This window comes from Xyrauchen texanus, chromosome 8 (assembly GCF_025860055.1).
Source record: "Xyrauchen texanus isolate HMW12.3.18 chromosome 8, RBS_HiC_50CHRs, whole genome shotgun sequence".
NCBI classification, from domain to species: Eukaryota; Metazoa; Chordata; class Actinopteri; order Cypriniformes; family Catostomidae; genus Xyrauchen; species Xyrauchen texanus.
Window position 1 is genome coordinate 12,351,049 of NC_068283.1, and position 12,162 is coordinate 12,363,210.

General features: G+C 35.8%; 2 protein-coding genes across 2 annotated transcripts in view; both read right to left on the reverse strand.

The window, feature by feature from the left end:
• The window catches only part of LOC127648415 (uncharacterized), a 41,491-nt gene extending 33,909 nt beyond the window's left edge, over positions 1–7,582 (reverse strand). The window contains exons 1-2 of the mRNA XM_052133084.1: positions 7,166–7,582; positions 3,760–3,890 (exon numbers count right to left, since the gene is read on the reverse strand). Coding sequence (XP_051989044.1) covers positions 3,760–3,890; positions 7,166–7,436 — 402 coding nt within the window. The 5' untranslated portion in view covers positions 7,437–7,582. The remainder of the gene's footprint in view (positions 1–3,759; positions 3,891–7,165) is intronic.
• A 1,632-nt stretch (positions 7,583–9,214) lies between these two features.
• On the reverse strand, positions 9,215–11,557 carry LOC127648421 (gastrula zinc finger protein XlCGF64.1-like). The gene is made up of 2 exons (XM_052133096.1): positions 11,240–11,557; positions 9,215–9,979 (listed from the first exon to the last, which is right to left on the reverse strand). The coding sequence occupies exons 1-2, from the start codon at positions 11,388–11,390 to the stop codon at positions 9,357–9,359; spliced, it is 774 nt and encodes a 257-aa protein (XP_051989056.1). The 5' UTR covers positions 11,391–11,557; the 3' UTR covers positions 9,215–9,356.
• Between the last annotated feature and the right edge of the window lie 605 nt (positions 11,558–12,162).

Below are 12,162 nucleotides of genomic sequence, written 5' to 3' on the forward strand. Positions count from 1 at the left end.
CGCTTTAAAAAGCCTGTTTTCGGTGGAGGTGCTGTATGCGATTTTGCCATTCTGAAGCTTTCACGTGACGGAGTCGTTGAATTAGCCACGCCCCTTATTCCAAACCCCCGCCCTCCAAAGATCATTTTAAGAACAAACCCGAGCAAAAGAGCAGCATTGTTTGTTCCTGTGGCGGTCAAATTCAACAGTGGCACAATACCGCCCTCTTCTGACTAACATGAATCATAGCCTCAATGAACCCACTATGAGAACACTATGAGAATGAGCAAAATGACTGACAGGTGAAAAGAGTCAATGTCAGTGGTCTGTGGACACAATTTTGTTTGATGTTTACAAGAGAATACAGCTGTCACAGAGACCGGTGGGATATCTCAGGACACTTATTTCATTAATATCTTTAAGGGAGTAGGAACATTTTTTGCATAATTTTCTATGAAAAAAATCGCTTACAGCATCTTTAAAGACTAGCATATATAATTTTCATCTCAAAAGGTTGATTGTTTTTATATACACTCACCTAAAGGATTATTAGGAACACCTGTTCAATTTCTCATTAATGCAATTATCTAATCAACCAATCACATGGCAGTTGCTTCAATGCATTTAGGGGTGTGGTCCTGGTCAAGACAATCTCCTGAACTCCAAACTGAATGTCAGAATGGGAAAGAAAGGTGATTTAAGCAATTTTGAGCGTGGCATGGTTGTTGGTGCCAGACGGGCCGGTCTGAGTATTTCACAATCTGCTCAGTTACTGGGATTTTCACGCACAACCATTTCTAGGGTTTACAAAGAATGGTGTGAAAAGGGAAAAACATCCAGTATGCGGCAGTCCTGTGGGACCCCACCGGGTACCACTCATCTCCACTACAAATAGGAAAAAGAGGCTACAATTTGCAAGAGCTCACCAAAATTGGACAGTTGAAGACTGGAAAAATGTTGCCTGGTCTGATGAGTCTCGATTTCTGTTGAGACATTCAGATGGTAGAGTCAGAATTTGGCGTAAACAGAATGAGAACATGGATCCATCATGCCTTGTTACCACTGTGCAGGCTGCTGGTGGTGGTGTAATGGTGTGGGGGATGTTTTCTTGGCACACTTTAGGCCCCTTAGTGCCAATTGGGCATCGTTTAAATGCCACGGCCTACCTGAGCATTGTTTCTGACCATGTCCATCCCTTTATGGCCACCATGTACCCATCCTCTGATGGCTACTTCCAGCAGGATAATGCCCCATGTCACAAAGCTCGAATCATTTCAAATTGGTTTCTTGAACATGACAATGAGTTCACTGTACTAAAATGGCCCCCACAGTCACCAGATCTCAACCCAATAGAGCATCTTTGGGATGTGGTGGAACGGGAGCTTCGTGCCCTGGATGTGCATCCCACAAATCTCCATCAACTACAAGATGCTATCCTATCAATATGGGCCAACATTTCTAAAGAATGCTTTCAGCACCTTGTTGAATCAATGCCACGTAGAATTAAGGCAGTTCTGAAGGCGAAAGGGGGTCAAACACAGTATTAGTATGTGTTCATAATAATCCTTTAGGTGAGTGTAGATTTTCTGTTGAGGAAAAAAACTCTTGAACATTCTGTTCTAAGAGTGCAGTTTGTACAATTTTTTTATCATTACAGTAGCTTTTAAAAAATATAATTGTGTGACATGACAAAAGTGACAAAATTTTCAAGTGAATTTCATTGAGAAAGGCAATTACTGTATATGAAATGTTTTCTAGATGAAACACTTATTAGGTGTGGTTAAAGTTTCTTTATGATTTTGTATACTGTTAATTGAAAATATGCTTAAACATGAAAAAAAAAAATGCATCTCTGATTATCAGTTGCTGCAAATTTAAAACAAAGTGTAATATTTTATTTAGAAAATCAGTTGAGTGGATCATAACAACAACAATGGTTTTAAAATGATTTAAAACGATTTAAAATCAAAGCAGATTTCAAATGTCCAATTAGTCATTGCTTGTAATCAATGGATATTAAAAAAAGTTGTTCTCTTTTGTGTTGGTAAGTGTTATATAATAGTCCATTTACTACACATGTAAGCAAACAACAGTTTTCAATTACAATATAAAAGCTGTTTCCATGGTTACATTTATTTCATGTCAGGTAAAATATTATTCAAGAGCATTTTGAATAAATTCCCTGTTCAACAGCCTTACATTCTATAATGTCCTGATAGCTGTGAATCTTCATAAACATATTTTCACTTATTAAGTCTCCAGTAACCTTTCAGGAGAGACTTCTCTTTTGAATACATCATGGGGCAACATGTTTTGTTTCAGACTAAAAACATTTTTTTAAAGTAATAATTTCATTCCACATATTCTAATCTAACAAGCGCACTGGTGAGTATTAAAACCATATTTGTACGCATAGCTTTTACCACATTCGACACAATTATAAGGCTTTTCTCCAGTGTGGCTTCGGAGATGTACATTAAGAGAACTCTTTTGAGAGAAACTCTTGCCACACTCCATGCACGTGTATGGCCTCTCACCAGAGTGAGTGCGCTGGTGTATTCTGAGGTATGTTTTCTGGGCAAATCGTTTACCACAAACTGAACAGACATATGGTTTTTCTCCAGAATGTATCCTCATGTGCACTTTCAGATAGCTTAAATAGCTGAAGGTTTTCCCACATAATATACAGTCAAACTTCTTCTCTTCTAAAACAGACGTCTGGTTTTGCGTACTATTGAAATTCACATTGCTAGGAAAAAATTTAACAAATTCATCATGGTTCAAATTGGACCCTGATGCATTATCTCCATGTGTAGAATGTCGACTGTCAAGAATTTTCTTTTTGGGTTGTCTTTGCTGTACATTAGATTTCACTTGGTCACCTGAAGGTAGCCTGTATGTGATAAAATCATCAGAAGTCTTGGCAACACATCTGTCATTGCTGGCCGCAGCAGGTCCTGTAATGCAATAAAACCAGTGCATCAGAATACAATAAAGATTATAATATTATAATATGTTAAAAATAGCTCTTCTCAAATTCTCCCTCCACAAACCTCTCAACATGTTACTCTGATCTTCTTCTGTTTTATTTTTAATAGAACACTCCTCCAAAGTCTCCTCCTTGATCATGATCATGTCTGGTTCATCATCAATTAAATTGACTGGCTAAAAGATGGAAAAAAGAGAGATCTGGTAAGCTGCATTCAAACAGATAGGGCTTGACATCATTTTTGTGGCTCTCCGGCAACTGTGGCTAGTGGTATTCCAAAGTCACTAGCCACTCAGCATTTTCACTGGCCAAAATCCCCCGCCAAACAAAAAGTGATAAAGTAACTGGAAACTGTAACTAAGAAACATGCATTTCTTTAGAAATTTGTATTTGGAGTTTAGCAGGACACAGGCCTGATTATAAAAGTCATCACTTAGAATATATATCTGAAGGCAACATGAGCAGTTAGAAAAGGAGTAGGATAAAACAGGAGGAAAACAAACCATTTGTCCATGGAAATCCAGATTTTAACACCTTTTAATCCCTTTAACCACTCTAAACTGCACTTGCCTTTATGAAAGTTAATCATTGTTCTTCTATTAGTTTTCTGTGGCATTTTTAATATTAAGGCCATTAACACAGGAAATATTCTTCTAAAAATCTACATTTGTGTTCTGCAGAAAAAAGAAAGGCATACACATCTGTACCCACATTGGGTGGGATGGTGGGTGTTAATGTCAAGCCCTGCAAACATTGATTATAAGAGAAGTTCATGTACATGTGAGACCAACCTCTCCAGTGATGACTGAAGAATCTACATGTTTCTCCTCCTTCTGACCAACATCTGACTCCTCGTGCCTCCACATATTCATGCACCATTCCTTACCGAAGACATTGTTGATCGCAGGACGATGTCCAGTTTCTGCAAAACATGTAGCCATTAGTTACTGTATTTGTTACATGAATTAATTCAATTTAAATGCAAATGTTAATAACTGTTTCAGCTAATCCAAACTAAATCACTCTTGCAGTAAACTTATTACAGGGGCAGTTTCCCTGAAACAACATGCAATTTTGTAACTTGCTGAAGGGCATGATAACTCATGGATCACCCTTTGAAGTTTGAAGCAACAATATTTATGTTGTCAGTCCTTTATCCATTAGGATGTACCCATATACTGTAGGTATACAGGTCATTCTCAGGAAACTGTGCCCACACATTTCAGGTTTTTTTTTTCTTTTCATCATTTCATTTGAAAAGATTACAGCTAAGAAATTACTACCCTTTGTGGTCATCAAATAAGGGGGTTTTCTAATGGTTAAAACTATTACCTCCAATCCCAAATATGTGGTTGAAATGTACCTGTAGTACTGACTAATCCTAAAATGCAACATTATTTCAACCCTGTTACAGTAAATCTGAAATTCATTTATTTATAATATGAACAGATAGCATTTAAAAGGGGGGGGGGGGGTCCCTCGCAATAGCTTTATCCATCCCTTATGAAAATAAACCACTGTTTTGCTACATATATCAACTATGGTATTTGTAGTAAAACCTTAACCACAAAATGAACCATGGTTTTTACTAAAGGAAGCATATTTTAAACATGATATTAGTGGTAAAACCACAGTAATAATTAGGGACTAAAACTAACGTTTTGGTTCGTTCTGAGCAGAAACTGTATTTTTTAGTTCCGTTTCCTGCGTTCTGCTGCCTCCTTTTCGCACAATCGGTGAATATCGCAATTCTAGTTTACATACACCTTAGCCAAATACATTTAAAGACTATTATTGACAATTCCTGACATTTAATTGTAGAAAACATTCCCTGTCTTAAGGTCAGTTAGGATCACTACTTCATATTAAGAATGTGAAATGTCTGAATTATAGTAGAGAGAATTATTTATTTCAGCTTTTTATTTCTTCCAGTGGGCCAGAAGTTTACATGCACTTTGTTAGTATTTGGTGTCATTGCCTTTAAATTATTTAAAATGGGTCAATATTTTGAGTAGCCTTCCACAAGCTTCTCACAATAAGTTGCTGGAATTTTGGCCCATTCCTCCAGTCAGGTTTGTAGGCCTCCTTGCTCGCACATGCTTTTTCAGTTCTGCCTGCAAATTTTCAGATTGAGGTCAGGGCTTTGTGATGGCCACTCCAATATCTTGACTTTGATGTCTTTAAGCCATTTTGCCACAATTTGGAGGTATGCTTGGGGTCATTGTCCATTTGCGAATGAGCTTTAACTTCCTGAATGATGTCTTGAGATGTTGCTTCAATATATCCACATCATTTTCCTTCCTCATGATGCCATCTATTTTGTGAAGTGCACCAGTCCCTCCTCAGCAAAGTACCCCCATAACATGATCCTCCCCCAAATGTGTCACAGTAGGGATGGTGTTCTTCGGCTTGCAAAGGCTCCAAATATAATGATGGTCATTATGGCCAAACAGTTAAATTTTTGTTTCATCAGATCAGAGGACATTTCTCCAAAAAGTAAGATCTTTGACCCCATGTGCACTTGCAAACTGTAGTCTGGCTTTTTATGGTGGTTTTGGGAGCAATGGCTTCTTCCTTGCAGAGCAGCCTTTCAGGTTATGTCGATATAAGACTTGTTTTACTGTGGATATAGATACTTGTCTACCTTTTTCCTCCAGCATCTTCACAAGGTCCATTGCTGTTGATCTGGGATTGATTTGCACTTTTTGCATCCCTAGGAGACAGAATGCATCTTCAACCTGAGTGATATGATGGCTGTGTGGTCCCATAGTGTTTATACTTGCGTACTATTGTTTGTACAGATGAACGTGGCACCTTCAGGCATTTGGAAATTGCTCCCAAAGATGAAGCAGACTTGTGGAGATCCAAAAATGTTTTCAAGATTTATATAAAATATTTCAAAAATTCATCTTGCCATCTAAAATAAATTAATAGCCAAAATCTCTCTCTCCTGCATGCATAAACTGTGTGTAGGATACGTGTTTGGACTAAAATGCAGCAATTTCCTTCAAGATCAAAGAGCATGCTTATCATGTTCATCTAAAAAGAAAGAAGACTCATATTTTGGGCAACAGCAAGTGTTGTAATTCTGAAAATTACTGAGAAAACCATTTAGACTTTAGTTTCTTGGAACTAAATAAACTGGTTAATAGCAGTTACCAACATTTAAAATACAGGAAAACCAAAACCATGGTAATAAAAATCATAATCATTCTGCCAAGAAAACACAAATACTTTTACTATAGTAACACCATAGTTTTTAAAATGGTTCTTACCAAAAAAATGGTTGCTACAGTCATGGTCACTGCAGGTTTACTATGTTGAAACCATGGTTATTTTTCATAAGGGCATGGTTTTGTTTTTTGTTGGAAACCATGGTTTAAAAAAAACTATGGTTTACAATTCTTCTATCAAGCTCATTTTGGTGGTAAAAACTGTAGTAACCATTTTATTTTATTGTTATTTTTACAAATAATTATGTTTATTTCATTTTTTTACCATAGTTATGGTTTTACTACAAATACCATAGTTCAACTACAGCAACTGTAGTAAAACAATTGTTTATTTTTATAAGGGATGGATAAAGCTACTGTGAGGGAACTTTGTGCAATATATTTCTGTATAAGATTGATCATATTATCATATTTGCCTATGACAGAGTTGAACTAATGAATGATAAAGAGTATAAGAGGAACTTACCTTTGTTTGTACCATGTGGTCAAAAACAAGTTTATGATGACACTCCCTTAAAAAGAATGTCTGAAAGTTCAAGCCATTATTTGTAAAGAGGATAAATAAACAGCATGACTCAGAAAGTGAGGAATAAAAAAAAAAAAAATTCTTCATTTGCTCAAAAAATTACAGTAAGGCCCAATTATTTTTTGTAATTCTCCCCATTAAATCTAATGGTGAATAATCGGGACATCTAAATGTTATTGCATTTGTGAATTAGTAACTCACAACTGGTCACAAATAGCACCGTTTCCTGAGAATGACCCAGTCCACATGAGGGCATGTCAATCATGTCTCACTTTTTGTGGGCTTTAAACCTGAAAAATACGCTACACCACCACATGTAGCCACCCGTTTCTCTATTTAACTTTGTTAAACCCGCGGGTCTCGATCACAACATTAGCCTGCTATTTTCTACATGCATCGCGCATTGAGAGCTAAATATAGAGCTGTTTAATATTTGACCTGTGAGTGTTGAATGTGTGAATGCATCATCTGTCCCGTTCATCATCTTCTCAGATGCGGTTTTTCGCGCTGATTGAAGTTCACTCTCCAGTAAATTACATTTCTGTTGCAGAGTCTCGATTTGATTTGTACATCGTGATATCTCTAATCGCACAAAAGACGAATTCTCCTCGAAAAGTTTGCCTATTTCAACAATCGCTGTCTTTGCCAGCATTTCCATTATGGATGTTAACTGTGTCTGAAAATCAACAGTATTCATGACGTCCATCATTCACGGGAGTTTTTAACAGTGTCAGAAATGGTCAATTTCGATCCGACAGCTTTATAAATTCCTTAAGAAAGCTGCTTCTTGCTACTCCTGACTAACAATGGCACTGTTTGTATACGATGGTCATGCAACATAAACAGCGCTTGACAGAAAAGGATCATGGGAGGAGTACCGTAAACCACCTTATAGAAATGACCTCATAGAGAAAACACTGAAATGTAATATTTCTTCATTGAGTCCCGGGAATTTTATATATATAAATATACAGGGTTGGGAGGGTTACTGTTGAAATGTATCCCACTACAGATTACATGCTGTAAAATGTCATTTGTAATGTATTCCGTTAGATTACTCTAAAAGTTTTCTAAATGCTTTGGATTACTTCTTCTGCACTGGTAGATTTTTTTTCACTTGTTTTGACTATAAACTCTGTCAGTTCAGTAAGAAAAAATACACGTTAAAAATACATTCTCTGAAAAACCTTAATATCTTATGCAGTGTTGTTTCTAAAACAAGATCAATCAAACTGGTCTTGTTTTAAGGATTTTCAGATATTTTTACAGGAAAACAATACAAAAATTAGTATAAAGAATATGATTTTTGTCCTAATATCAAAGGTCTTACTATAAATTATGATCCAGTGTGAATTTTCTTGATAAAAAAAATATGATCGTGTCTGGTAACGTTCATGTAAAATGTCTACAAATAGCATTTTAGCTTAACGTAAAGCTGACAATTTACACCAGGTTTATTTCTATTTCTTCTGCTCCAAACTTACTTCTCTGTCTGCTCGTATGAATGTAACACATCATAAGAAAGTGTTTCACTGATGTTCAAATGCACTTTGGATCACATCATTCATATGTATAAATGTTTTCCATCTGAAAGGACTAAATATGAAATGAAACAAATGACAATAAAATGCAAATTAATCTGTTCAGTAATCAAAATACTTTTTAAACGGAAATGTATCAATGATTTAAATTGTAACTGTAGTGGAATAGTTACTTATAGTTTGTATTTTAAATACGTAATTCTGTTACATGTATTCTGTTACTCCCAACACTGTCTGTATATATTAGAGAGAGAGAGAGAGAGAGAGAGAACAAGAAGGCAGATTAAAAGCAATCCACAATTAATCCAGTGGTTTAAACCATGTCTTCAGAAGAGACTTGATAGGTGTGTGTGTGAGAAACAGATCAATATTGAAGTCTTTTTTTAAGTGCAAATCAGCACTTTCACATTCAGCCACCTACTGGTTTGGGCAAGTTAAACGTGGAGATTAATAGTAAAAAAGGATATTGATCTGTTTCTCACAGACACCTATTATATCACCTCTGAAGATATGGATTTAACACTGGAGTCTTATGGATACATTTATGCTGCCTTTATGTGATTTTTGGAGCTTCTGAGATCTGGTCACCATTCACTTGAATTGTGAGGACCAACAGAGGTGAAATATTCCTAAATAAAAAAAATTGTGTTCTGCAGAAGAAAATCAAGACACATCTGGGATGGCATGAGGGCGAGTAAATGATGAGAGAATTTTCATTTTTGAACTATCACTTAAATGTTAAATCTATTGTATAAACCAGAAGAGTAACTTCTTTTTTCATTACTTCACTATTTTAATATATATAAATATACAACTTCCTCATTTGGCATGTAATGCCAGAAATCAGTTACGTTTTACATTAGGAATATAAGGTCAAATATGCCTAGGGTGTTGTCTGCTGTAAAAGAAAATCTAAAACGTAACAGATGACTTACAATATTTCGGAGCATGTTTTGAATTTAATACGGAGTCTGATGTACACAACATAATACATTACCACAAGAAATATATCAAACTGTGTGTGAGACAAATAATAAAACACAAATGAAGAGCACAAATCAAATGCAATGTCTGTCTATTGTCATTCATTAGTTGATGCTGTTGCAAGACTGACAAGCTAGGTGTTTATTAAGATTGCATTTTTTGGTGAAGCCTTTGCCACATTTTGTACAGGTGAATGGTTTTTCTCCAGTGTGACTTAGCAGATGCATGTCTAGAGTACATTTTTGAATGAAGCCTTTTCCACAGAGCATACAGCGATATGGCTTCTCTCCGGTATGGGTGCGCTGATGGGTGTACAGGTGTCCTTTTTGAATATACCTCTTTCCACAGATAGTGCACCTATATGGTTTCTCACCCGTGTGACTCCGCTGATGTATCTCAAGTTGACTAAAACACCTGAACCTCTTGGAACAGTAGGTGCAAACAAAATGCTTGTCCCCTAAAAAAGTATTGTTGCTGCAAGTTCTTACAAACTTTGACACGGTTAAACTCAATGGGTGACTAAAATTATTTCCAGTTTCGGACGTACATTCCTTAGATGGCATTTTTCCAGGTGAGATGTTTCTATTCAATTCTGGTGATTCTGCTGTAGCTAGGACCCTTGCAGTTTCGCTTTCTTGAATTCCTTTGTCAACATAAGGAACCATATTAAGAACATCCTTAATGGGTGACTGGCTCACAGCTTCTCCACAGTGGGCGACACAGGTGCCTGTGGTCAAGAGAAAGTAATGTAAAACTACAAGTGGCAATTTCATTTTCAAATGAAAACATTAGTGTGGACGTGGCCTACTGCATATAACATATAACTTCTATATCTATGGCCAGGTCCATACTACTCCGGTGAAAAACGGTGAATGGTTAATGCTTCTATAACGACGCCACGTGCACACTACTCCATTTTCACTTTCTAACACAATCGTTTTTCAAAGTATACGGTAATGGGGAGCATTTTTGAAAAACTCAGTTTTTGGAGGAAAACGCCGTACTAGTGTGAACACGAGGTTTAACCGTAGCTATGTCCACTTGCACTTTATTTCATTTTCCTAACAAAATCACTTTCCATATGCAGTAATGGAGATTTTTTTTTAAACGCTCCGATTTCGGTGGAGGAAAATGCCATTCTTGTGTGGATAAGAGGCGTAAATTTAGTGAAATTCATGCATTTTTTTAAACGACAACATGTTAGTGTGAATGTGGCTTATATAATACTATTTACTTCTATAATGATGGCCACGTGCAAGCTACGTTTTCACTTTCTAATGCAATTTTTTTTTCAAAGTATACATTAATGGAGAGCGTTTCCAAAATGCTATGTTTTTGGTGGAGGACAACAATGTACTAGTTTGAATACGAGGTTTAAACGTATCAAAAACAATGCATTTTCAAATGGAAACGTATTAGGGACATGGCCTATATAATATAGAATAGTTAATACTTCTATAACTATGGCCACTTGTTTGGCCACCGAATTTGAAAATGGAATAGAGTGATTCCATTTTCAAATTCGGTGGAGGAAAATGACATTCTTGTGTGGATAAGAGGTGTAAATATAGCTAAATGTATGTGTTTTTTTTTTTTTTTATAAACAAAAACATATTAGTGTGGATGTGGCTTATAATGCAATGGTTATACTTCTTTATTGACAACTACTCCATTTTCACTGTCTAACGTAATCGATTTGCAAGATATGTGGTAACGGAGAACGTTTTCGAAACGCTTCATTTTCGGTGGAGGAAAACGGTGTTCTAGTGTGAATGAGAAGCGTACGCGTAGCTAAATTAATGCACTTTCAAATGAAAATGTATTAGTGTGGACATGGCCTCCTATGTAATACTTTATACTTCCATTGTATATATTTAAATATTGATTGTCACACATTTATAATATACCTAGAAGTAATTTATTTATTTTTATTGTTGTTGTTCCAAAATTCTCTAGATAAAGACAATGAATAAAAGGGGATACTCGCCATCTTCACCGTTGTCCTGACTTTTGATTTCACCAGTCCCTAAGTCCACTTCATGTTCCTCCTTCTTGTTTATCTCCAACACAGCTGTTCGTACCAGTGTATCCATGATGGACGCTAACTGAGACTGAAAAGAGTAAAGAGTGGACACCATTTTCTAATGTTTCAATAAAACTGAATGGAAACAAGCGGAATTAACTGATTGTACAAATAAAAACAATATTAATTAGTAATATACTTTAACGAAAGAATCATAAATAAAAGTTATCTACGTGAACACCATGTTCACACCAAGTGTTTTCTTGCTGGCGCATTTGTGAGTTGATTTAGTTCATATAAATAACGCGCACTAGCGCCATCTAGTGAAATGGAGCAGCTTGAGTGAGAGCCTTGCGTACAAGCTTTTTTAATAATACAAAAAAAAGGCTTTGTCATTTTAGAAAATCTTAAAAATCAGTGCATACATTATTGTATTTATATTGATTGCGATGACTAAAAACAATAGGCTTTAGTTTAGTTAATGAAAATGAGGGAAGTATATGGAATATTTTCGTTTTATAAGTTACATTAGTATGTCTAGCCTAATGATCTAACCAAAAGCCTGTTGTGAATATGTATATATGTTCTAGAGTACGTTCAATATGTTCACGTCAGGGCTGTGATTCACTAAATATTAAATATACGATTAATATTACATTTAAATATTATATTATATTTTTATATCTTTAGATATAAATAGGCTCCTAACAGTTCAATTTATGAACGAGAACTTATCATGTGGTTTAAAAGATCTCATTTTCAGACCAAATTATGCTTGCAATGGAGTGGTTTACGTCCAAATAGTGAAAACTACATTACCCTGAATGCAACCTTTTTCCGATGATTGGATGTTTGCTTGATCGAGCAACAGAGGGTTGGTGTAATGC

What these genes read in the sequence shown, in the direction of transcription:
- LOC127648421 (XM_052133096.1), bottom strand. Translation starts at nt 11,390, where the DNA reads ATGGTGTCCACTCTTTACTCTTTTCAGTCTCAGTTAGCGTCCATCATG. An exon ending in TCAGGACAACGGTGAAGATG is followed by an intron (nt 9,980 to 11,239) that starts GCGAGTATCCCC and finishes TCTTGACCACAG; the next exon opens with GCACCTGTGTCGCCCACTGT.